The sequence below is a fragment of the Mobula birostris genome, chromosome 9, assembly GCF_030028105.1.
Source record: "Mobula birostris isolate sMobBir1 chromosome 9, sMobBir1.hap1, whole genome shotgun sequence".
Lineage (NCBI taxonomy): Eukaryota > Metazoa > Chordata > Chondrichthyes > Myliobatiformes > Myliobatidae > Mobula > Mobula birostris.
Genome location: NC_092378.1, coordinates 48934755 through 48961909, shown reverse-complemented (window position 1 = coordinate 48961909; position 27155 = coordinate 48934755). Strand labels below are relative to the sequence as shown.

The window sequence follows — 27155 nt, the reverse complement described above, 5'->3', positions numbered from 1 at the left end:
GGGGGTGAAGTTGGGACCTTACAACCTTGGCAGAAAGGGGCAGGGCAAGCGAAGTGGATGCACACAAGAGATCAAGCAGGTTGACAGTGCTCAGTGATCTCATACAGCTGGAGAAAGTTGAAGAAAGGAAGGGTTTGAGTACAGGGATGAACGATTTGTGCCACTGACTTGAATATTTGATGACAGATGGCAAAGAAAGCTTCCAGCAGTAAATGAAAGCATAAAAAAAACTTAAAATACTGGAAATCTTAACAAAAAGTAGAAATGCTTGAAATACTTCATGGGTCAGACAGCAAATATTGAAGAAGAAACAAAGTTAATGTTTTATACTAGGGAGATAAAACAGGTTGATGTAAGTTTTATTTTAAAGCTTTTTAATAAACAGTTCCGTGTGACAATCATGCACGTCAATGCCTATTGTTCCAGCCAGGTTATATCCAGATCAGACAGCACCCAGTTAAACAGTAGTCAGGCCATATGATGAGTGTTTATTAGAAGCTTATCATTTCTCAACATATGGCACCATATTGCACATCTAAATATTTTGGAAAGCAGTTTGCGCGCGGAATGATTCCACAAACACAGGAAGCCAATTGACTGCTTTAATTAGTTTCCTTTGCAGGTGTGGGATGAGAAGGGAGTGTTGGCCAGAATGCTAGGAGATCTACCCCTTTCCCGTGACCCTTCCCAGCATGGGAAATGAAAATCAAAAACACAGATGCTGGAAATCAGAGATAAAAACATAAAGTGCTGGAAAACTCAGCAGCATCTGTAGAGAGAGAAACACAGTTAATATTTCAGATCTGACCCTTCCTAACACCATCTTGCTCAACTCTTCCACACTGATGATGATAAAAGACCACACACACAAATAAAAATGGAAGAAATATACTTCTCAATTTTTACAAGACAGTGAAAAAAGGTCTGTTTAAGACAAGATATTAGTGCAATGAAATACACACCAGGGTGTGATGCTCTTGTCGTTGCAGATGAGAGCGTCACCAATCTATTCCTTTGCAAGTTACATATCACCTTTATGGGGACAGATATCACCCTATCCTCATCTTTGCCCTGTCACGATATTTGAACTCATGATCTCATAACACCATCACTATCCAGTGAGTAGTTTTACCAGCTGCTTCCAAGTGCTGTGAATGAGTTTACAAAACTGTACTAGCATGGCACAATAAAATGAAGATCAAAATAACTTACACTTATACCATGCCCCGGTTGGTTGCATTTACAGCCAAATATGTGAAATTGTGATACACTAGCACGTCTGGGACTTTGGTGGCTGGCAGAGTAGTTGATTTTCTGGACTATTGGATGACATTTAGTGGTAAGATAGTAAGGAAGGCAAATGCAAAGTTAACATTCATTTCAAGAAGACAAGAATATAAAAACAAGGATGTGGTGCTGAGGGTTGGTCAGACTGCATTTGGAGTATTGTGAGCAGTTTTTGACTCTTACCTACAAAAGGACGTCTAGTATTGGAGAGGGTCCAGAATGATCCCAGGAATGAAAGGGTTAATGTATGGGGAACTTTTGATGGCTCTGGGCCTGTACTCACTAGAGTTTAGAAAGGTAAGGGAGGAACCTATTGAATATTGAAAGGCCTAGGTAGTGTGGATGTGGAGAGGGTGTTTCCGTTAGTGGGTGAGTCTAGGTCCAGAGGGCACAGCCTTAGAATACAAGGACATGGCTTTAGAAAAGAGATAATGATGAATTTATACTCATGACTGTGACTGTAAACACAGCTCCAAGGCCATATTTAAATTTGCTGATGACCCTACTTTCACTGGCTGAATCAAAGGTGGTGATGTATCAGCAAAGGTGGTGATGTATCAGAGATTGAAAATCTGGCTGAGTGGTGCCACAACAACAACTTCTCACTCAATATCTTCAAGACCATGGAGCTGATTATTGATTTCAGGAAAAGGAAGCTAAGATCCATGAGCCATTTCTCACTGGGGGATCAGAGCGTCAGCAACTTTAAATTCTTTGGTGTTATCATTTCAGAGGATTTGTCCTAGATCCAGCAAATAAGTGCCTTTATGAAGAAAGCATGGCAAAATCTCTGCTTTCTTAGAAGCTGCGAAGCTTTGGCATGTCATCCCAAACTTTGACAATCTTCTACAGATAGGGGAGTATATGGACTGGTTACATCACAACATGGTATGGAAACACCGATCAGGAAGAAGGCACAAGAGCCTCAGGATCCACACCATCAAGCTCTTGAACAAAAGGGGATAACTTCACTCCACTTCACTTGCCCTATCACTGAACTGTTCCCACAACCAACGGACTTATGTCACTCTTCATCTCATGTTCTCAATATTTATTGCTTTTTTATTATTAGTATTACTATTATTTATTTTTTTATTATTTTTGTATTTGTAGAGTTTGTTGTCTTTTGCACATTGGTTGTTCGTCCATCCTGTTGGGGGCTGTCTTTCATTGATTCTATTGTGTTTCTTGTATTTACTATGAATGCCTGCAAGAAAATGAATCCCAAGATTGTATGTTGTGATGTATAGGTACAGGTCGACCTTCACTAATCCGGCACCATTGGGATCTGAGGAGTGCCAGATTAATAAAAATGCTGAATTACAGAAGGATCACATTAAGCATAATCAGTGCTGGATTATCGAAGAAACTGGATTACAGGTAGTCGGATTAGTGAAGGTTGACTGTACTTTGATAATAAGTTTACTTTGAAATTTTCTTTAGCCAGACAGTGGTGAGTCCGTGGAATTCATTGCCAAAATGGCTGCAGAGGCCAAGTCACTGGGTATAGTTAAAGTGGAGGTTGATAGATTCTTGCTTAGTAATGATGTCAAAGGTTATGGAGAGAAGGCAGGAGAAAGACAGGGATGATAATCAGCCATGGTCAAATGCCGGAGTGGACCAGATGGGCTGAATGGCCTATGGTTTTATAGTCTAATACCACAATTCACTTTTATTGCATGTTCTTTGAGATGTTACAGACAGTGTCAACTACTTGAGCCTTGTTGCTTTGAAATGGATCATGGGATCCAGGACTCAGTTAAATGGGAAGGGAGTGTGGGAACCCTGACCATGATATGTGGAGCGAAGCGTGGCAACTGGGGTTGCGTTGAGTTGGAGGAGAGAGCATCTGATAAAGTTCAAAGTGAATTTATTATCAAGAATTTGTTATCATACATAATTTACTTTCAGGCATTTTCAGGAAAAAAATGAAGCACAATAGAATATACAAAACTTCTCACCTCTCTCCTCTTTCTTAATGTCTCTGTCCCCATCTTGGGGGACATACTATTCACTGGTATCTTTTATAAAACTACTGACTCTCATGGTTAACACGACTATACTCTTTCCCACCCTGTACTTGTAAAAATGCCATTCCCTTTTTTCAGTTCCTCCATCCTTGTTGTATTTGGTCCCAGGATGAGGTTTCCCTTTCTAGAACATCAGAGATGTCCTCCTTCTTCAAAGAATGGTGTTTCCCTTCCTCCTCCATTGATGCTGCCTTCACATACACATATCCTCCACATCCACCCTCACGATGTATACTGTATACATTTCTCTGACCTTTGAAACCCCATCTTCCTGCCGCCTTAACAGGGACAGAGTTGCACTTGTCCTCACCTACCACCCCGTGACACTCTGCATTCAACACATCATTCTCTGTAACTTCTGTCATCTTCAACAGGATCCTACCACCAAATGCATCTTTACCTTCCTCCCCCCACAACTCTTTCCACTTTCCACAGGGATCACTGATTTTGTGATTCCCTTGCCTATACATCCCTCAGCACTGATCACCATCCTGGCACTTAGCCTTGCAAGTGGAAGTGCTACACCTGCCCATTCTCCTCCTCCCTCACCACCATGCAGTCCTTCCAGGTGAGGCAATACTTCACCTGCAAGTCTGTCAGGGTCATCTACTGCATGCAGTGCTTTCAGTGTGGTCTCCTCTACATCAATGAGACTCGATGTAGATTGGAGGATTGCTTTGCCGAGCACCCTCATTCTGTCCGTACAAGTAGGATTTCTGAGTGGCCAACCAATCCAATCCAATACCAATCCCCATTCCCATTCCAATATGTCGCTCCTCTACTGCCAAGATGAGGCCACTCTCAGATTGGAGGAGTAACACCTCATATTCCATCAAGGCAACCTCCAACCTGATGGCATGAACATCGATTTCTCTCATTTCCAGTAAATTCTCTCCCTCCCCCTTCTCTCTCTTTTCCATTCCCTACCATGGCTCCCCTTTTTCCTATTCTCTTCTCCTTACCTACCTTTCACTTCCCTCTGATGCCTCTCCTCCTTCCCTTTATCCCATGGTCCACTCTCCTCTCCTGTCAGATTCCTTTATCTTTTCCACCTTTCACCTCCCAACTTCTCACTTCATCCCCCCCCCCCATTCACCTACTTTCCCCCTCACCTGGCTTCAAGTATCATCTTCTAGTTTGTACTTCACCCCACCCCCCACCTTCGTATTCTGTCTTCTTCCCTCTTCCTTTCCAGTCTTGTGAAGGGTCTCGACCTAAATGTCGACTTTATATTCCTTTCCACAGATGCTGTCTGAGCTGCTGCATTCCTCCAACATTTTGTGTGGGGCTACTTAGAGATTAAGAAAAATTATATGAACAGACATAATCTGACAAACAATCAATGTCAAAAGAAGACAAACTGTACACATACAAATAATACCGAGAACATTTGTCGTAAGGAGTCCCTGAAGTGAGTCTAGGTTGTGGAATCAGTTGAGAGTTGTGGTGAGTGAAGTTGTTGACGCTGGGTCAGGAGCCTGATGCTGTAGGGTAATAACTGTGGAGAGCGTTCTGATAGGCTGCACCATTGTCTGGTATGGAGGGGCTACTGCACAGGACCAAAAGAAGCTGCAGAAGGTTGTAAATCCAGACAGTTCCATCTTGGGTACTAGCCTACAAGGTACCCATAACACCTTCAGGGAGCGGTGTCTCAGAAAGGCAGCGTCCATTGTTAAAGACCTCCAGCACCCAGGGCATGCCCTTTTCTCACTGTTACCATCAAGTAGGAGGTACAGAAGCCTGAAGGCACACACTCAGCGATTCAGGAACAGCTTCTTCCCCTCTGCCATCCAATTCCTAAATAGGCATTGAACCCGTGAACACTACCTCACTTTTTAAATATATATAATTTCTGTTTTCTGAACGATTTTTAATCTATTCAATATACATACATTGTAATTGATTTACCTATTATTATTTTCTTCTTCTATATTATGTATTGCATCGAACTGCTGCTACTGAGTTAATAAATTTCATGACACATGCCAGTGATAATAAGCCTGATTCTGTTCTTGAACCTTGTTGTGAGGGACCTAAGGCTCCTGTACCCCCTGCCTGATGGTAATAGTGAGAAGAGAGCTTGGCTGGGATGTTTGGGGTGCTCAATGATAGATGTTGCATTCTTGTGGCAGTTATCCTCCTATAAATCCTATAAAGTCCATCTACGTGCTGGGCACAGGCAGGTCATCCGAGATGTTAGTAGTTTGACATTCCTGGTTGTTGACATCTTGGCTGACCTGTTTTGGGCTTAGCAGGGGCAGCACTCCTATTTTCCTGGTAGGTCCAGCAGGTTTGGCACGTCACCAAATACCTTACCAAACTTCAGCAGATGGATTGTTGAAAGTATTCCGTACAGCAATTCCAGCTGACAGGAACACAACAGGCTGCAGGTAGAAGAGGGCACAGCCGGGTCTATCACAGGCACAGCCCTCCCCGCCACTGATGCCATCTATAGGTAATGTTGCCTCAGGAAGGCAGCTTCTATCATCAAGGATTCCTCCATCCAGTTCATACCCTCTTCGGGCAGGAGGGTCTGAAGACTGAAGTCCCTCACTGCCAAGTTCAGAAACAGCTACTTACCTACAATCAGCCTGAATAACATTAACCCTTTCTCAGCAATGGAACATGACCTCTTTCACTACCATGGGCTTGTCTTCTATTGTGTTATTTTTTTTGTACTAATATCTTGTTTTTTTTCACTATCTTGTACAATTTATAAATAACACCTTGAGTGCTGTTGCCCAAGTTGGTGCAGTCTCTCATTGATTCTGTTTTTCGTCTATACATTTATTGAGTATGCCCACAAGAAAATGAATCTCAGGGTTGTATATGGTGACATGTATCTGCTTTGAAATTAAATGTACTCTGAACGTTGAACTTTACATCGATCTGCCTATGAAGCTGCTGTAAGCTCTTCATTGTACTTGCATCTCACTCTATGCAGATAACAGACTCGACTGAGCACTTTCCATTACAATGTACTACGTTTTTTTAAAATTCTAGATTCGTTCTTTCCTGTATAATTTATGTTCTTGTATTTCTTGTCAATATTGTGTATGACACTATGAGCATATGATACTGCTGTAAGTTTCCACTGCACCAATGCGTAATGTAATAGGACAATAAGCACGAACTTGACTTTGATTTGCGACAAGATTGTGAAACATCGGGATTTTTAAATCACCGGATAGCGAACTGTCCGAGTTACGCACGTTGCTGAACCAGGGACGCAGCAAACTCTCCTTGATATCAAGGCGCAAGTCGATCGTTTCAATGACATCGATTGCGGGATTAAATACAGAGCAATTAAATGATGGACGGATTACAAGAAACAGATCAAACTCTGCCCTTTAATGGACCAGCAAACAAGGAGTTAAAAGTGCCAATTTGGATGGGCAAGCATCACTCGCTCACCAACTCATCCCCCCTATCATTCGTTGTAGCTCTCCCTGCGTCACTCTAGACTCCAGCCTGGAGCAGTCGAAAGAAGAGAGCGGCGCAGGAGTAATTTCCCTTTTTCATTCTCAGTGCTGGAGACAGCTCTTTGGTCGCCTTCGCCCACCGCAGCTGATCACAGCCCAACACCTCCCGCACCTCCTCCCTCCCTCCCTCCCCCCTCTCCCATCCCACTCGAAGCAAGCGGAGGCCTTCCGAAACTCATTGCAAAGAGAGTTGGCGTCTGCAGAGCAAAGTTGTTCAGCCGCTCTCTCGCTCTCTCTCTCCCTGCAGGGTTTTATTTTCGGGAGAGATCGACTGCATAGGCAGTTGATGTCTCTCCGGCTCTCTGGTTTCTGCTTGTAACTTTGCAGAAACCTCACAGACATGTTGTCCAGAAGGTAAAAAGAACGTAATTTGACTCAGTAGAAATATAACAAAATATATCTGAAATATTGAGACGCCAAGTATCAGAGCCGCATGTGGGACTCGAACTGGATTCTCCCAGCGTCTCCGTTATCTTGTACTTGGAGGGAGAGAGGGGGAGGGAGAGAGAACCTTGTATGAAAGAAGAGCGTTCAATGACCGATTTTGAAAGAGTTTTTCTCCCCCTTCGATGTCTCTCTCTCCTTCTCCCTCTCTCCCTCTCTGGGCGAACCGACGAAGCGATGCAGCCGGGGATTTGCACACCAAATTAATCCAGCACAATATGGCAGATCTACACCGTGTTTAGCAAGGAGAGGAGCAACGGGCTTTGTATTCTGCCATGCATAGCACACAGCATTGCACCGATGGCCCCAATGTACCAAGGTAAGACAGGAAATTAACGCGCACCTCCTTCGTTATTGTTTCCAGAAGGCAGGTTGATGGTGGTGGGAGGGGGAGTGGGGGGCTACTGGGCGAGGGGTGGTGGTTCATTGTGAAGGATTAAGGGGGGGGGGGAGGGTGATGTGGAGCTTCCAGATTCTGCGCCGGAGCCTCGGTCAGCCTGTGTGTGGACTCCGAGGGGATCGGGGGCGACTGACAATGGGCATTTCACACGGAGCCTGCTGTTATTCTTGACCGTCCATCACGATTAGTTCCGATCCATAGCCTTTCTGATTTTTTTTGGCGGGGGTGGTTTGGTGGTAGGGATTTACAAATAAAACCAGCAAATGCCAGCTTGCGGATATTTTTCTTCCCCCTTTATGTTTTGTGTTGGGGGGGAGAGAAAAGACTTTTTATGTTTCCCATGAATCCACCTCTGTGTAAATCAGAAAAGGGAAAACGAGCGGAGATCGCTGAAATGATTAATTTCACAGCCAATTCACCAAGCGAATAACAAGTGAGGAAACTTTGCGTGCGTGTGAAAGTCCCATTGATTTACGGGTGAATAGTTGGAAGGATTTCCTGCTGATAGCGGAGCTTGGATTAAACACGGGGAGACAAAGGAATGCCTTAAAGGACGCTGTACAAGCAAAGTACTCAGTCAGAAATGCTTTCCCCTTTTGTTGCGAAGTCTCGGTCGTGTAGCTGTGTGTGTGTGGGTTTTTTTCCCCCTCTTGCATAGGTGAATCTCCTCGTGTGCCTTTTAAATCGGGCAGTTTGTTGGAAGCGAATTTCATAGCATTGGGAGAGGGGAACATTAGCCCAATGCACAGAAACTCTGAGCTGTGAAATAATCACCTCCTCTCTAAAACCACTTCTTGGCCGCCCCCTGCCGACCAAACGTGCCGTGATGTCGAAGCCCGTCTCAGTGTGAGATACCGGGCGGTTGGATGGAGGGGGAGGGGGGTCCTTTATTTCACTGATGCTTTCTTTGATTTATTACTGCAGTTGTCCCCGCATTTTAACCCAATTCTATCCTCGCGAGCAAATATGTGTTTCTTAAACATTTGTCCCATTGCAATTGCTGCAACTGTCACCATTTGGAGGAAGCTATAACGTTCTGTCTAGTTAAAGCAACAAATAGACCATTGTAAATTTTTTTTACCTATTTTTGCTTGTAAATCCTGTTGCAATTTTAATGTAAAAAATGAAAACAGAAATATGTTTGGAAGCACTCAGTAGGTCAGGCAGCGTCTGTGCAAAGGGCAGCAGTCAATATTTCACGTCTGCTGGTTCTAAAGAAGGGATTAGGTTAAAAATTTCACTTTCTGCAGATGCTGCCAGACTGACTGAGTTTCTCCAGCATTTTCCATTTGTGCGTCAGATTTCCAGCATCTGAATTTATGTGAGCATGCAACACTGACTCGGTGAACTGAGAGGGAGATGGAGAATCTAGTGTAAAGGAATATTACTGGGGAGTTTATGAGCTGAAGGGGCACCAAGCAGTCACAGAGCAAACGTGCAAACTCCCGTCAGCCAGTGGCAGGAATTAAACCTGGGTCACTCATGTTGTAATAGCAATAAGCTAAGCACTATGCTACTGGGCTAGGTAAAAGAGTTGGGGGAATGGCATTGCTGGTCGGGGGTGGTATCACAGCTGCAGAAAGGGAGGACGTCGCAGTGGGATCATCTCCTGAGTCAGTGTGGGTGGAAGTCAGAAACAGGAAGGGAGCAGTTACTCCACTGGGAGTATCCTATAGACCCATCATTAACAACAGAAACACTGAGGTGCAGATTGAAGTGATTTTGTGAAAGGTGCAAAAATAACAGGGTTGTTGTCATTGGTAACTTCAGCTTCCCTAATACTCATTGGTACCTCCTTAGTGTAAAAGGTTTTAGCAGTGCAGAATTTGTTAGAGTGCCCAGGAAGGATTTTTGAAGATAGGCCAACTAGAGGAAAGGTCGTATTGAATCTGGTGCTGGGCAATAAACCCCATCAGGTGATAGATGTCTCAGTGGGTGAGTATTTTGGAGATGGTGACAACTCTTTGGCACTTACCGTAGCCTCGGACAGGGATAGGAGCAGATGAGATGGGAAAGTATTTAAGATCGAGTTATGCTATTGGGCAGGCGCTTGGAAGCATAAATTGGGAAAAGATGTACTCATAGAAATGCACAATGGGAATGTGAAGGTTGCATCGAGAGCACTGGCATGGGGTTCAAGATAGGTTTGTTCCATTGAGGCAGGGACGGGATAGTAGGGAGAGGGAACCATGGTTGTTATGTGATGTGGAACACCTAGTGAAGAGAAAGAAAGAAGCTTATTTACTGTTTAGGAAACAAGGAGCAGAAAGAACTCCAGAGAGTTGCAAGACAACAAGGAAGGAGCTTAAGAATGGACTTGGGAGAGCTAGAAGAGGACATGAAAAGGCCTTGGTGAGTAGGTTAAGGAACATCACACGACATTCTGCATGTGCGTGAAGAACAGTAGGATGGCTAGTTTGAAGGTAGGGCTGAACAGGGTTAAAAGAGCAAACGTGTCTGGAGCCATGGAAGGTAGGGGATGCCCTTAATGAGTGCACTGCTTCGGCAGTCACCAGTGTGAAGGAACTTGATGAATGCGAGGACAGTGTAGGACAGGCTAATGTGCTGGAACATGTCAAGGTTCAGAAAGAGCATGCACTGGAACTGTTTAAAAGACATTAGGATGGGTAAGTCCCCGGGGCTGGACAGGATATATTCCAGGTTGTAATGGGAAGGAAGGGAAGAGATTGCTGCACCTTTGGTGATGATTGTTGCATCCTCACTGGCCACAGGAATGGTGCCTGAAGATTGGAGGGTAGCAAATATTCTGTTGTTCGAGAAAGCTAATAAGGTTAACCCTGGGAATTGTAGACCAGTGGGTTTTGCATCAAAGTGGGCAAATTATTGGAGAGGGTTCTTGGAGACAGGATTTATAAGCATTTTGGAGAGACATAGTCTGTTTAGGGATTTTCAGCATGGCTTTGTAAGGGGCAAGTCAAGCCTTAGGAGCATGATTCAATTCTTTTAGGGAGTGACAAAGCAAATTGATGAAGGTAGAGCAGTGGACGTAATGCAAATAGATTTTAGTAAGGTGTTTGGGCCCATGGTGGATTCATTTAGAAAGTCAGAGGCATGAAACCCAGGGAAACTTGGCTGCATGGATTTAGAATTGGCTTGCCCATAAAAACCAGAGGTGGGGTGGTTGTAGATGGAGTATATTCTGCCTGGAGATCGGTGACCAGTGGTGTGCAGCAGGGATCTTTTTCTGGGACCCCTCCTCTTCGTGATTTATATAAATAACTTGCAAGAGCAATTGGAAGGGTGGGTTAGTAAATGAGAAGATGACCAAGTTTCGGTGGTGGTGTGGATGGAGCAGAACCTTGTTGTACATTGCAGCGGGGCATTGACAGGATGCAGAGCTAGGCTGAGAAGTGGCAGATGGTGGTCATTCTGACGTACTTTGAAAGGTCGAACTTGACGATGGAGTACAAGGTTAATGGCAGGATTATTAGCAGAGTGGAGGAACAGAGGGATCTTGGGGTCCACATCCATTGACCACTTAAAGTTGCCACGCAAGTTGATACGGTGGTTAAGAAAGAGTATGTGTGTTGGACACCATTAGTCAGGGGTTTGAGTTGAAGCTTCATGAGGTAATGTTGCATTCTTTTTAAAAATAAACAACAACAACTCTGGTTAGACCACACATGGAATATTGTGTTCCGTTCTGGTTGCCTCTTTATAGGAAGGATGTGGAAGCTTTAGAGAGGGGAATTATCAGGATGATGTCTGGGATTGACAGCATGCCTTGTAAGGATAAGGTGAGCAAGCTAGGGCTATTGCTCTGGAGCGAAGAAGGATGAGGGTATTGACTGAGTTGTTGAAGATCATAAGAAACAGAGATAGAGTGGATAGCAGAGACATTTTCCCAGTGCAAAAAATGGCTAATATGAGGGTACATAATTTTAAGATGATTAGAAGAAATTATAGGGGTGCTGTCAGAGGTGTTTTTTTTACACAGATTGGTGGGTGAGTGGGATGTCCTGCCAGGGGTGGTGGTATAGGCAGATACATTATGGATGTTTAACAGACTCTTCAGCACATTGATTAAAAAAAATAGGGTGGGCTGTGTGAGAGGGAAGGGTTAAGTTGATGTTGGGGTTGGTTGAAAGGTTATCATGAGTACCGTGCTATATTGTTCTATGGTCTATATTCTATATTCTAAGTTCTAAGAACATCGCTGATCAGTGAGTTTCCAGACCAGCGAGGAAGAGTCTGGTTCTGAGGAGTGTGGAGTAGGCTGAAGTATCAGTGGGAGGGCTCCTGGGGAACCATAAGCATTAGGTTAAGATGCAAGAAACTCCAGATGCTAGAGTCTGAAGCAACACAAAAAGATGGAGTAGCTGAATGGGTCAGGCAGCCTCCATGGAGGGAAATGGACTGCTGACATTTTGGGTCCAAGCCCTTCATCTAGGAGTTCTAGACTGAGAGGAAGATAGAGGAGAGGGAGCTAGTATTAAAAGGCAGAGGGAAGTGGTGGAGCAGGAGTTGTCTGAGTGAGTGCGCGATCATTAGATCATCAGGTTTGATAGCAAGCGTTGAGAAATTTAACGCAGGGGTTGTGCACAAGGAGGTTTTAACCAATAGAAGGGGGTCTGGACAGGATAAATGGAAACCAAAAGCAAAAATCTACAGAAACAAATGCTGTCAATATTTAGCAGGTTAGGCAGCATCTGTGGAGAGAGAAATGGGATAACAGTTTCAGGTTGAAGTGTTAACAGTTTCTTCATCTGCAGATACTACATGATCTGTGGAGGCTTTACTAGCATTATAAATTGAGATCAGATAAAAGTGAAACTGTAATGGAACGTGTGACATTTTTAGAGCAGATGTTCTGGATGTAGGCCGGTGTATTCACAGAAGGACGGGGTAAAATAAGGGAACATGACGTTCACTGGATAAGAAAAGAAATTGATGAGAGGACACTGAAAAATGTAGGTGTGTGATACACATCATAAGAAGCCAGAGTTAGCCATCTGGCTTGTTAAGCCTGGTCCACCATTCAATAAGATCATGGTCGATTGGACTCATCTCCACATACGTGCCTTTTCTCCAAAACCCTTCATTCTCCTGCTAAATAAAAATCCATCTGTGTCTTAAATGTATTTAATGAAGAGCCTCTGCTGCTTCCCTGGGCAGAGAGTTCTATAGATTCCTACTCTCTGTCAAAAGCAGTTTCTCCTCATCTCTGTCCAAAATCTATTCTACTGTTTTCTGCTAATTCAAGTCTCACCTACCAGTGGAAATGACCTTCCTGCCTCTATCTTATTCTTTTCATAATTTTATGTGTTTCTATAAGATTCCCCTCTAATTCTTCTGAATTGAACCCTTGTTTGTAATTTACCAGAGAGAATTTAGTGACGGCCAAGATGCATTTAGGAAGCTGACTGAGGAAATGGCAGGAAAATTAAAACGAGCAAAGAAGAGAGTGTGGTGGAAACAGTAGTTAACAAGAGGGACACATAAGTCTTTCAAAAGCGTGCAGAAATATGAGTGATAAGAGAGTGGTGGGACATATCAAGATGAAGGAGATGATGTTGGGGATTAGAAGAAGAAGGAGTAACTGGAGCATTGGAGCAGATTTTATTGGTTTTTGTCCCAACAAACAGAATCCTAGTAATGAGGAGGTAGCAGCGATAATGGATGGGGTGAAATTTGCTGAGGAGGTACTAGAAAAGCTGACTGCTTATGGACTAGTTACCAGGTCCAGATGGGATAACTTCAGGGTCGATGGGGTTGGGGGGTGAATGGTTGCTGCCGGAGGTTATCGAAGATTCCAGTCTCCCTCGGAAAAAGGCCACGTGGTTTGATCTAGTTTTGAGGAAGGTTTTGATAATGAAAGCTGGAGTTACAAACATACAGGCATTGCAGAAGTTTAAACGGCAGGTAGTCTGCAAAAGGAATTGGACAGATTCAGAGAATGGGCAAAGAAGTGGCTGATGGAATATAGTACAGAGGTGCATGGTCATGCGTTTTTGTAGAAGGAATAAAGGTGTAGATTATTTTTTAAGTGGGGAGAAAATTCAGAAATCAGAGGTGTAAAGGGACTTGGGAGTTCTCGTGTAGCATTTCCTAAAGATTAACTTGTTATTGAGTAGGTAGTAAGGAAGGCAAATGCAATGTTAGCATTCATTTTGAGAGGACTAGAATATAAAAACAAGGATGTTTATGAAGCATTGGTCAGACAGCACTTGGAGTATCGTGAGCTGTTTTGGGCCCCTTTTCTGAGAAAGGATGTGCTGGCTTTGAAGAGGGTCCAAAGGAGGTTTGTGAGAATAATCCTGGAAATGAAAGGGTTAACGTATGGGGAGCTTTTGATGGCTCCCTCATCACCTTATCCGCCATCTTTCCTGCTAACTTCCTCGGAAAAAAACCCTCTAAGTTTGGTTAGAGGTGACTTACCACAAAGCCCTGTTGACTGTCCCGAATCAGCCCCTGTCTATCCAGGTTCTTGTTTATCTGGTCCTTTAGAATACCTTCCAATAACTTTCCCACTACTGATGTCAGGCTCACTGGCCTATAATTTGCTTGCTTATTCTTAGAGCCTTTCTTAAACAACAGAACAACGTTAGCTATCCTCCAGTCCTCCGGCATCTCACCCATGACTAAGGGTGTTTCACATTTCTCAGTTAGGGCCTCTGCAATTTCTGCACTAGCTTCCCACAGGCAAGATTTCCCCTTAAGGAAACCATGCTGATGTTGGTTTATTATATCATGTGCCTCCAGGTGACCTGAAGCCTCATCCTTAATAATGGACTCCAACATTTTCCCAACCACTGAAGTCAGGTTAACTGGCCTATAGTTTCCTTTCTTCTGCTTCCTGAACTTCAAGAGTGGAGTGACGTTCGCAATTTTCAGTCCTCTGGAACCATTCCAGAATCTAGTGATTGTTGAAGGATCAGTACTAATGCTTCCACAAACTCTTCAGCTATCTATTTCAGAACCCTCTGGTGGCATCCATCCTGTCCCAAATGACTTGTCTGCCTTAAGATCTTTCAACTTCCCAAGCACCTTCTCCTTAGTAATAACAATGACACTCATTTCTGCCCCCTGACGCTCTTGCATTTCTGGCATTCTGCTAATGTCTTCCACAGACAAAAGACTCTTATTATGTTTGTCCACCATTTGCTTGTCCCCCATTACTACCTCTTTTGCATCATTGTCTAGCAGTTCAATACTCACTCTCTCCTCTCATTTTTTTTAGATTATGAAGACACGTAGTCTCCTTTTATTGTCATTTCGTAATGCATGCATTAAGAAATGATACATTATTTCCTCCGGTGTGATATCACAAAACACAGGACAAACGAAGACTGAAAAAACTGACAAAACCACATAATTATACATATAGTTACAACAGTGCACAATACCATAACTTGATGAAGAAAGTCCATGAGCACAGTAAAGTTCGAAGTTTCTCAAATGTCCCACATCTCACGCAGTTGGGAGAGGGAAGAAAAACTCTCCCTGCCATGCCGACCACAATCTGAGTCATCTGAAAACTTCGAGCTCTGATCAGCTCTCTGACACCGAGTACTGAGTGCCATCTCTGTCCGAGCAATTTGACCTCTTTCTTGGTCACCAAAAGCAGGCAAGCCTGGGGATTTTGAGGCCTACCCTCTGAAAGATTCCTGACCACACAGCAACGACAGCAGCGGACGGGTGTTTCAAAAATTTTTCCAGATGTTCCTCTGTGATTTCACGTCCATCCTCCATCAAATCAGAATTTACTCTTTATATATCTGAAAGAACTTTAGGTATCCTCTTTTATTGACTAGCTTGCCTTCATATTCCATCTTTTCTCCCCTTATGGCTTTTTTGGATGCCTTCTGTTGGTTTTTAAAATCTTCCCAGTGCTTTAACTTCCCATTAGTTTTTGTTATATTCATCCCTTCTCTTTTCCTTTTATACTGTTTTTGGCTTCCCTTGTCAGCCACAGTTGCCTTATCCTCCCTGGAGGATTCTTCTCTTTGGAATGTATCTATCCCATGCCTTCTAAATTTCCCCCAGAAACACCAGATGTTGACGTCCCTGCTAGTGACCTCTTCCAATCAACTTTGACCAGCTCCTCTCTCATGCCTCTGTAATTCCCTTTGCTCCACTGATGCATCTAATTAAAGCTTCGCCCTCGTAAACTGCAGGGTGAATTCTGTCATATTATGATCACTGCCTCCTAAGGATTCCTTTACCTTAAGCTCTCTAATTAAATCTGGTTCATTATGCAACACTCAGTCTAGAATTAATTTTCCCCTAGTGGGCTCAGGTCTTACCTTCTACAGACAAGATCCCAACGTTCCAGAAGTCTGTAAACCTGCCCCCGGCACCAATTCTTCAGTCAGGTATTCACCTGCCAAATCATTCTATTCTTAACCTCACAGGCACATGGTACAGGCAGCAATCCAGAGATTACTGCCCTGGAGATCCTGCTTTTCAGCTTTCTACCCAATTCCTTACTTTCTCTCAAGGTTCTTCTCCATTTCCCACCCACGTTGTTGGTACCGTACATTTCCAAGACTTCTGGCTGCTCATCCTCCCCCTTAGAATGCTGTGGACCCAATCCGAGACATCCCTGACCCTGGCACCTGGGAGACTAAATATCATCTGTGTTTTTTTCACATCCACAGAATCTCCTGTCTGTCCCTCTATCTATGGAATTCCCTGTCTCTTCTCCTTTCCTTCCCTTCTGGGCAATAGTGCTAGACTCTGTGTCGATGTAGGTCCCACCCCATCCCCCCCACCCTTGGGTGCATTCCCCCCCCCCCAAAAGTATCCAAACATTATATTTATCATTGAGGGGAACGGCACAGGGTACTCTGCATTGGCTACCCATTCCCTTTCCCTGTCCTAACGGTTACCCGGGTACCTGCCTTCTGCATCTTGAGGGTGGCTACCTCCCTGTAGCTCCTATCTATCACATCCTCAATCTTCCGTAGGAGCTGAGGGTCATTGAGCTGCAGCTCCAGTTCCTTAACGCAGTCTCTGAGGTGTTGCAGCTCGATGCACTTCATGCAGATGTAGATATCAGGGAGATTGGAGGACACTGAGCATTCCCACATCCTTTATAAAGAACATACTATTAACTCTGGACCTTGTTCTCCTCACACTAGCTACGTACTAGTAGACAGAGAAAGAAGGGAAAAAAAACTTTCTAGAAACTAACTTAGAATCACTACTTGTGCTTTCCCAAGACTGTTCTTGCTCAAGCCTGTTGAGCCAAAGCCTCCCACTCTAGTACTGGCCTACTCTAACAACGGCCGCTCTGCTCATACATCCCTTCCTTTTATGGTCTTTTAAATAAAAGGAGAGAATACTTGCTCTTAGAACATAGAATGTAGAAAATCCACAGTACATTACAGGTCCTTCGGCCCACAATGTTGTGCTGACCATGTAACCTACTCCAGAAGCTGCCTAGGATTTCCCTACCTCATAGCCCTCTATTTTCTAAGCTCCAAATACCTATCTAAGAGTTTCTTAAAGGACCCTATTGTAGAGACCTCTACCACCTTTGCTAGCAGTGCATTCCCCACACCCACCACACTCTGTGTGGAAAAACCTACTCCTGAAATCCCCCTTGTACCTACTTCCAAGCATCTTAAAACTATGACCCCTCATGTTAGCCATTTCAGCCCTGGGAAAAAGCCTCCAGCTATCCACAGGATCAGTGCCTCTCATCATCTTATGCACATCTATAACGTCACCTCTCATCCTCCGTTGCTCCAAGAGAAAAGGCCGAGTTCACTCAACCTATTCTCATAAGGTACACCCTCCAACCCAGGCAACATCCTTATAAATCTCCTCTGCACTCTCTCTATAATATCCATATCCTTCCTGTAATGAGGTGACCAGAAATGAACACAGTTCTCCAAGTGGGGTCTCATTAAGGTCTTTTGGAAAAGAGCAAGTTTGTTTTTGTCCAACTCAGTTGAATGTTTTTGATGAAGTAGCTCTAAAACGAATGCAGTAATTGATTACTGTGTTGATTTGTGGATGGAATTCGATGGAGTCCCATTGAAAATACTGGTTAAAAACTGATGCCCGTGGCAATTAAAGGATAGTTAGTAGTATGTGCAGGAAATTAATGCAGAAAGCAGGGAGTAATGCTGGACATGAGTTTGCAGATGCTGGAAACCTTGAGCAACACAAACAGTGCTGGAGGAACTCAACAGGCCAGCATCAATGGAGGGGAATAAGCTCTTGATGTTTTGGACCAAGATACTGTATTTGCCTCCAGACAATAATACTAAACATCTTTCAGGCTGAAGGAGGGGTAATAGTGGTGTTCCTTGGGGGTCAATGACTATATTTTCTTAAATGTATAGTAATAAGTTGGATGTGAGTCTGGAAAGTAAAACTTCTAAATGTGCCTTTGAAACAAAAGTTGGTGTGAGGTGTGATGCACAGTAATGGGCTGCTATAGGTTGTTGGTGGACTGGGCAGGAAAGTGGCAGATGAAATTGGAGAAGTGTGGAGAGATGGGCTTTCTCAGGAAGGAACAAAAGAGGCCAACTTGGATAAAATGGTGCAGTTCTGAAGGGAACACACATTAAAGTTGCTGGTGAACGCAGCAGGCCAAGCAGCATCTGTAGGAAGAGGTGCAGTCGACGTTTCAGGCCGAGACCCTTCGTCAGGACTAACTGAAGGAAGAGTGAGTAAGGGATTTGAAAGTTGGAGGGGGAGAGGGAGATCCAAAATGATAGGAGAAGACAGGAGGGGGAGGGATAGAGCCAAGAGCTGGACAGGTGATAGGCAAAAGGGGATACGAGAGGATCATGGGACAGGAGGTCCGGGAAGAAAGACGGGGGGGGGGGGACCCAGAGGATGGGCAAGAGGTATATTCAGAGGGACAGAGGGAGAAAAAGGAGAGTGAGAGAAAGAATGTGTGCATAAAAATAAGTAACAGATGGGGGATGAGGGGGAGGTGGGGCCTAGCGGAAGTTAGAGAAGTCGATGTTCATGCCATCAAGTTGGAGGCTACCCAGACGGAATATAAGGTGTTGTTCCTCCAACCTGAGTGTGACTTCATCTTTACAGTAGAGGAGGCCGTGGATAGACATGTCAGAATGGGATGTAGAATTAAAATGTGTGGCCACTGGGAGATCCTGCTTTCTCTGGCGGACAGAGCGTAGATGTTCAGCAAAGCGGTCTCCCAGTCTGCGTCGGGTCTCGCCAATATATAAAAGGCCACATCGGGAGCACCTGACGCAGTATATCACCCCAGTCGACTTACAGGTGAAGTGTTGCCTCACCTGGAAGGACTGTTTGGGGCCCTGAATGGTGGTAAGGGAGGAAGTGTAAGGGCATGTGTAGCACTTGTTCCGCTTACACGGGTAAGTGCCAGGAGGGAGATCAGTGGGGAGGGATGGTGGGGGACAAATGGACAAGGGAGTTGTGTAGGGAGCGATCCCTGCGGAATGCACAGAGAGGGGGGGGGAGGGAAAGATGTGCTTAGTGGTGGGATCCCGTTGGAGGTGGCGGAAGTTACGGAGAATAATATGTTGGACCCGGAGGCTGGTGGGGTGGTAGGTGAGGACCGGGGGAACCCTATTCCTAGTGGGGTGGCGGGAGGATGGAGTGAGAGCAGATGTACGTGAAATGGGGGAGATGCGTTTAAGAGCAGAGTTGATAGTGGAGGAAGGGAAGCCCCTTTCTTTAAAAAACGAAGACATCTCCCTTGTCCTAGAATGAAAAGCCTCATCCTGAGAGCAGATGCGGCAGAGACGGAGGAATTGCGAGAACGGGATGGCGTTTTTGCAAGAGACAGGGTGAGAAGAGGAATGGTCCAGATAGCTGTGAGAGTCGGTAGGCTTATAGTAGACATCAGTGGATAAGCTGTCTCCAGAGACAGAGACAGAAAGATCTAGAAAGGGGAGGGAGGTGTCAGAAATGGACCAGGTAAACTTGAGGGCAGGGTGAAAGTTGGAGGCAAAGTTAATAAAGTCAATGAGTTCTGCATGTGTGCAGGAAGCAGCGCCAATGCAGTCGTCAATGTAGTGAAGGAAAAGTGGAGGACAGATACCAGAACAGGCACGGAACATAGATTGTTCCACAAACCCAACCAAAAGGCAGGCATAGCTAGGACCCATACGGGTGCCCATAGCTACACCTTTAGTTTGGAGGAAGTGGGAGGAGCCAAAGGAGAAATTATTAAGAGTAAGGACTAATTCCGCTAGACGGAGCAGAGTGGTGGTAGAGGGGAACTGATTAGGTCTGGAATCCAAAAAGAAGCGTAGAGCTTTGAGACCTTCCTGATGGGGGATGGAAGTATATAAGGACTGGACATCCATGGTGAAAATAAAGTGGTGGGGGCCAGGGAACTTAAAATCATTGAAAAGTTTAAGAGCGTGAGAAGTGTCACGAACATAGGTCAGAAGGGATTGAACAGGGCCCCAAACAGTCCTTCCAGGTGAGGCAACACTTCACCTGTGAGTCGACTGGGGTGATATACTGCGTCCGGTGCTCCCGATGTGGCCTTTTATATATTGGCGAGACCCGACGCAGACTGGGAGACCGCTTTGCTGAACATCTACACTCTGTCCGCCAGAGAAAGCAGGATCTCCCAGTGGCCACACATTTTAATTCCACATCCCATTCCCATTCTGACATGTCTATCCACGGCCTCCTCTACTGTAAAGATGAAGCCACACTCAGGTTGGAGGAACAACACCTTATATTCCGTCTGGGTAGCCTCCAACCTGATGGCATGAACATCGACTTCTCTAACTTCCGCTAGGCCTCACCTCCCCCTTGTACCCCATCTGTTACTTATTTTTATGCACACATTCTTTCTCTCACTCTCCTTTTTCTCCCTCTGTCCCTCTGACTATACCTCTTGCCCATCCTCTGGTTCCGCCCCCCCCCCCTTGTCTCTTCCGGGACCTCCTGTCCCATGATCCTCTGGTATCCCCTTTTGCTTATCACCTGTCCAGCTCTTGGCTCTATCCCTCCCCCTCCTGTCTTCTCCTATCATTTTGGATCTCCCTCTCCCCCTCCAACTTTCAAATCCCTTACTCACTCTTCCTTCAGTTAGTCCTGATGAAGGGTCTCAGCCTGAAACGTCGACTGCACCTCTTCCTACAGATGCTGCTTGGCCTGCTGCGTTCACCAGCAACTTTGATGTGTGTTGCTCGAATTTCCAGCATCTGCAGAATTCCTGTTGTTTGCAGTTCTGAAGGGTGCTGCGAGGCCATCAGGGACAATGGCCAGGCAGGTTGCAAGTAGTTCGTAAACCCCACAGAATACCAGGTTTCACAAGCTTAGGCAGAAAGCAAAATACCAGCATAGTTTTGTCAGCCCGTATGGATTGCTGGTTAGAATACAATCAGGGTAATGCACCCAGATCTAGTCAGATAACCTTGGGAAGGATCTGAAGGTCCTAGAGAAGATATCGAAAGGGATTTCAGCTACAAGGTTAGATTGGAGAAGCCAGTATTGTTCTCCATGGATCAACAGAAGATTGAGAGGATATTCACTGAAGGTTGTCAGGGCCATGCCTGGGTTAGATGAGGTAAGTAGAAGAAGCTGTTCATTATGGTGGATATCTCAGAATTTAAGATTTGGGGTAAAAGCTTAGAGTGAAACTGCACAGAAGCAGGCCTTTTGATCTGCCTCGTCCATGAGATGCCTGTCTGTGCTAATCACATTTTCCTGCATTTAGCTCAGATCCCTGTGGTCCAGTCCTATCCATGAACTAGTCCAAATGCTTCCTAAATGCCATGGTTATACCTGCCTCTGCCACCTCTCCTGGTAGCATGTTCCATATATCAGCCACCCTCTGGAAAAACATACACCTTCAGATCTTTAAATATTTATCCTCTCATATCTTCTGTTTTTGGTTTTCCTACTCTGAAGAAGCTCCCCAACTACTCTTTATATGCTACTCAGAGTTTTCTAAAGCATGACATCCTGTGCTCCAGTGAGAACCATCTCATGTCTCTCCTTAAATAAATCTCCTTATTCCAATCTCTCCTTGTAACTAAAGCCCTGTATTCCAGGCAAATCTAGGTGAATCTCTTCTGCACTCCCTTCGGTGTTTATATATAGAACAGTTTAGTATGGTACAAGCCTTCAGCCACAATTTTATGCCAACTTTTAACCGTGTCCAAGGTTAATCTAAGCCTTCCCTCCCACATAGCCCTCTGTTTTAACAGGAGGAAAATGTCTCATTCAAACAAACCGTTCACAGGACTAGAACAAACCAGTTTACCCAAACGGTCCTTTCCATGACCACTCAGATACTTCCAACAAACCTCTCAATGTGTCCTTTGAAAACCTGGGCTTCGATCAGTCTCGTCCACTCCCACCATATGTTCTCACTGCCAAAGCCTGGTCTCAGAGGTTTCTTCTGTGATTTCCAAACCCCTGACAGTGACAGTGAGACTGTGCAGAGACAGATTTCATGTCAATCTTGAAGTGGGTGACTGTATTAATGATTATCAGCTGCAGGGACTCCCCCATCCCTGGTGCATATTCCATCACAATTGAAGATGGTGTGCAGTACAGCAGGTAGTACTGCTGTCCCCTGGCTCCAGCTCGCTCAGTTCCAACCCTGGTCCCTACCTGGAGTTTGCAAGTTCCTCCTGTGACTGTTTGGGTTTCCTGAGGATGCCTCAATTTCCTCCTACATCTTGTGGGCAGCGTGGTAACGTAGAGGTTAGTGTGACACTATTAGAGCCACCCGGTTTCAGTTCCACCGCTGACTGTAAGGAGCTTGCATGCTTTCCCTGCGACTGCACGGGTCTCTTTTTCTATAGTGTGGAGACTAGAAATGTGGCTTAACCAATCTTGTAGATCAGCACCATGTCGTCCAACCCTTGTACTCGTTATCCAGCCTGTGAAGGCAAGCAAGCTAACACACCTCCTTCACTATTCTGTCCTCCTGTATTGCCATTTTTGGGGAATTATGAACTTGCACTCAAAGGTCCTGACTGGAAAATCGCAAATGGTCACTCCACTGTTTACAGAGGGAGGAAGGCAAAAGACAAGAGGTTATCGGCCAATTTGCCTGATTTCAGTAGCTGATAAGATGTTGGAGTCCATTATTAAGGATGGGGTTTTCGGGCTACTTGAAGGTACATGATAAAACTGGCCAAAGTCAGCATGGTTTCCTTAAGGGGACATCTTGTCTGATAGATCTCTTGGAATTCCTTGATGAATCAACAGGCAGGATAGACAAAGGAGAACCAGTGGATTTGCTTAATTGTTTTTTTTTCAGAAGGCCTTTGCTAAGGTGCTGCTTATATGGTTGCTAAATACGATAAGAGCCCATGATATTACAGGATAAATGCTAGCATGGGCAGAAGATGGGCTGACTGGCAGGAGGCAAAGAGTGGGAATAAAGGGGACCTTTTCATGGTTGGTTGATGGTGTTCTGCAGGGGTTGGTGTTGGATCTGATACTTCTTACATTATGTTAATAATTTGAATGACAGAATTATGGCCAGGTTTGCAGATGATACAAAAGTAGGTGGAGGGCAGGTAGTATTGAGGAAGTAGAGAGCCTGCAGAAGGACCTGGATAGAATGGGAGAAATGGCAAAAGAGTGACGGATGGAATATAGTGTGGAGAAGTGAATGGTCATGCACTTTGGTGGAAGAAATAAATGCATAGACGTATTTTTTAAACAGGGAGTGTATTCAGAAATCAGTGGTACTAGTGGACTTGGGAGTCCTTTTGCAGGATTTCCTAAAGGTTAGCTTGCAGGTTGTGTCAGTTGTAAGGAAGACAAATGCAATGCTAGCATTCATTTTGAGAGGACTAGATCAAAAAAGCAAGGATGTAATGCTGAGGCTTTCAAAGGCATTAGTCAGACCGCATTTGGAGTGTTGTGAGCAGTTTTGGGCCCTGTATTTAAGAAAGTATATTCTGGCATTGGGGCGTGTCCAGAGGAGGTTCACAAGAATGAACCCAGAAATGAAAATACTAATGTACAAGAAGTGTTATGGCTCTGGGCCTGTACTCACTTTAATTTAGAAGATTGAAGGACAATCTCATTGAAACCTACCCAATAGTTAAAAGCTAGATGGAGTGAATGCTGAGAGGATGTTTCCTATAGGGTCTAGGACCAGAGGGCACAACCTCAGAATAGAAAGATGTCCCTTCAGAACAGAGATGAGGAGGAGTTTCTTTAGCCAGAGGGTGGTGAGTCTGTGAGATTCATTGCCACAGATGGTTGTGGAGGCCAAGCCATTGGGTATGTTTAAAGCAGAGGTTGATAGGCTCTTGATTAGAAAGGGTGTCAAAGGTTGCAGGGATAAAGCAGGAGAACAGGGTTGAGAGGGACTTAATGAGCGTTATTCTGGTCCCATGTCTTATGGCTCTTCTGTGTTGTCAATGTTTCTGGGGACAGAGAAAGAATAACATCTTGTTTTTTTATGATGCAGAGTGCTGTAATATCCAGAGATCACTGCCTAAAGGGTTTTGAACTCAAACTGAGTCAGTTTTCAAAGGAGATGTGAGAGGGAATGATTTGCTGAGTTTTGGAGAAAATACCAGGAATGAGACTTTATGATAATGCTGTTGAGATCCAGTAAGGACTTGATGGGCCAAAAGACCTCCAGTGCTTTAACATCTCTGATGCATATGTACTTTAATGGGATTTACCATTTTGTTCCCAGTTACAGTTGTACTTCAATGTAATATACAGTGGTATGCAAAAGTTTGGGCACCCTGGTCAAAATTTCAGTTACTGTGAATAGCTAAGCGAGTGAAAGATGAACTGATTTCCAGAAGGCATAAAGTTAAAGATGACACATTTCTTTAATATTTTAAGCAAGATTACTTTTTAAATTTCCATCTTTTACAGTTTCAAAATAACAAAAAAGGAAAAGGGCCCGAAGCAAAAGTTTGGGCACCTTGCATGGCAGTACTTAGTAACACCCTCTTTGGCAAGTGTCACACCTTGTAAACGCATTTTGTAGCCAGCTAAGAGACTTTCAATTCTTGTTTGGAGGATTTTCGCCCATTCTTCCTTGCAAAAGGCTTCTAGATCTGTGCGATTCTTGGGCCGTCTTGCATGCACTGCTCTTTTGAGGTCTATCCACAGATTTTCCATGATGTTTAGGTCGGGGAATTGTGAGGGCCATGGCAAAACCTTCAGCTTGCGCCTCTTGAGGTAGTCCATTGTGGATTCCAAGGTGTGTTTAGGATCATTATCCTGTTGTAGAAGCCATCCTCTTTTCATCTTCAGCTTTTTTACTGATGGTGTGATGTTTGCTTCCAGAATTTGTTGGTATTTAATTGAATTCATTCTTCCCTCTACTAGTGAAATGTTCCCTATGCCACTGGCTGCAACACAAGGCTAAAGCATGATCGATCCACCCCCGTGCTTAACAGTTGGAGAGGTGTTCTTTTCATGAAATTCCGCATCCTTTTTTTCTCCAAACATACCTTTGCTCATTGCGGCCAAAAAGTTTTATTTTAACTTCATCAGTCCACAGGACTTGTTTCCAAAATGCATCAGGCATGTTTAGATGTTCCTTTGCAAACTTCTGATGCTGAATTTTGTGGTGAGGATGCAGGAAGTGTTTTCTTCTGATGACTTTTCCATGAAGGTCATATTTGTGCAGGTGTCACTGCACAGTAGAACAGTGCACCACCACTCCAGAGTCTGCTAAATCTTCCTGAAGGTCTTTTGCAGTGAAACGGGGGTTTTGATTTGTCTTTTTAGCAATCCTATGAACAGTTCTCTTGGAAAGTTTTCTTGGTCTTCCAGACTCAACTTGACTTCCACCGTTCCTGTTAACTGCCATTTCTTAATTGCATTAGAAACTGAGGAAACAGCTACCTGAAAATGCTTTACTATCTTCTTATAACCTTCTCCTTCTTTGTGGGCATCATTTATTTTAATTTTCAGAGTGCTAGGCAGCTGCTTAGAGGAGCCCATGGCTGCCGATTGTTGGGACAAGGTTTGAGGAGTCAGGGTATTTATAAAGCTTTGAAATTTGCTTCACCTGGCCTTTCCTAATGATGATTGTGAACAAGCCATAGCCCTAACAATCTAATTAAGGTCTGAGACCTTGGTAAAAGTTATCTGAGACCTCAAATCTCTTGGGATGCCAAAACTTTTGCATGGTGCTCCTTTCCTTTTTTTCACTCTAAAATTGTACAAAACAAAGATAATACACTAATCTTGCTTAAAATGTTGAAAAGAATGCTTCATCTTTAACTTTGACTTTTGGAGATCAGTTCATCTTCTACTCACTTAACTATCCACAGTAACAGAAATTTTGACCAGGGGTGCCCAAACCTTTGCATGCCACTGTACATTTCTACACTTGCAAAAGCTCACTTGGGGAGAATTAATAAATATTTACTTAGTGGTGTTAAACCATAAGGCGTAAGAACAGGATTAGTCATTCAGCTCATTCAGTCTGCTCTGTTAATCAATCATGGCTGATATATTTTCCCCTTCAAGTCCGTTCTCCTGCCTTTTCCCCATGACCTTTGACACTTTAGGCTAGGAGCTATCAACCTTTGCCTGAAGTAAGCCAAATGACTTGGCCCCTGTAGCTGCCTGTGCCTGTGACCATGAATTCCACAGATCTACCATCCTCTGGCTAAAGAAATTACTTCTCTCTTTTCCAAAGGGTTGTCCTTGTTGTAAAAAGGGGACGTATTGCTAAGATGCAGAGTGTGACCTGAGTGTGCCTAGTCGTTCTTGGAATAACTTTGGGTTGTTTCAAAGTTCAAAGTAAATTCACCACATACAGCCCTGAAGTTAATTTTCTAGCAGGCATTCACAGTCAACAAAGAAATACAATTGAATCAATGTTCAAGTTGACAGAGAATTAAAAAAAACCTTTTAACCGATCAGTAAATGGGTTAATCTCAGCAATAATCAGAATCAGTCACAGCCATCAAGATATTTTGCTGGTTGGTTTTCCAAGCTGTTCTCTGAGGGGTTAAAGTCAGACTAAATTTTGTTATCAAAGTATATTACCATATACAGCTTTGAGGTTCATTTTTTTTTACAAAAAAGGAATTTTACCAAAAACCATCCAGAAAGACTGGCAGACAACTAATGTGCAAAAGACAAATTATGCAATTAAAAAATACTGAGAGCATGTCTTGTAAAGTCTTTGAAGTGAGTCTGTAGGTTGTAGAATCAGTTTGGAGTTGTGGTGAGTGAAGCTATCCATGCCAGTTTAGGAGCTTGATGGTTGTAGGGCAATAACTGTTCCTGAACCAGGTGCTGTGGGACCTAATGCGCGTGTCCCCATTCACAGGTTAGAAAAGCTTTCAAGGCTTCTCTGTCAATATATTATGTTTGCAGACCCCTCTGTAAATATTAGCACACCCATAGATCCTTAGTTATAATTGATGTATTCTCTGCCTGTGGAAATGAAAGAAATGACCAGTGTTTATTTAACGATTGTTGTAAGTGAAAAGGTTGGTAATTTCTAATCAGCCATTGAATTGCTTTGAACGTGTGGTCACTCTTGCATTGTAGCAGGCAATTTATGCACAGCTTGGCTTTACTGAATGTAGCAACAAGCAAAGTGACTAATGAATGTTCTTC

At 44.1% G+C, this 27155-nt stretch overlaps 1 protein-coding gene across 6 annotated transcripts in view; it reads left to right on the top strand.

The window, feature by feature from the left end:
- Positions 1-6578: 6578 nt before the first annotated feature.
- hipk2 (homeodomain interacting protein kinase 2) overlaps positions 6579-27155 on the top strand; it is a 259940-nt gene continuing 239363 nt past the window's right edge. For 4 of the 6 annotated variants that reach the window (XM_072268017.1, XM_072268020.1, XM_072268016.1 and 1 more), the window contains exon 1: positions 6580-7562. In XM_072268017.1, coding sequence (XP_072124118.1) covers positions 7544-7562 — 19 coding nt within the window. In that variant the 5' untranslated portion in view covers positions 6580-7543. Of the gene's footprint in view, positions 7563-27155 lie in introns of all 6 variants that reach the window. The other 2 variants (XM_072268021.1, XM_072268018.1) reach the window with 2 other exon arrangements.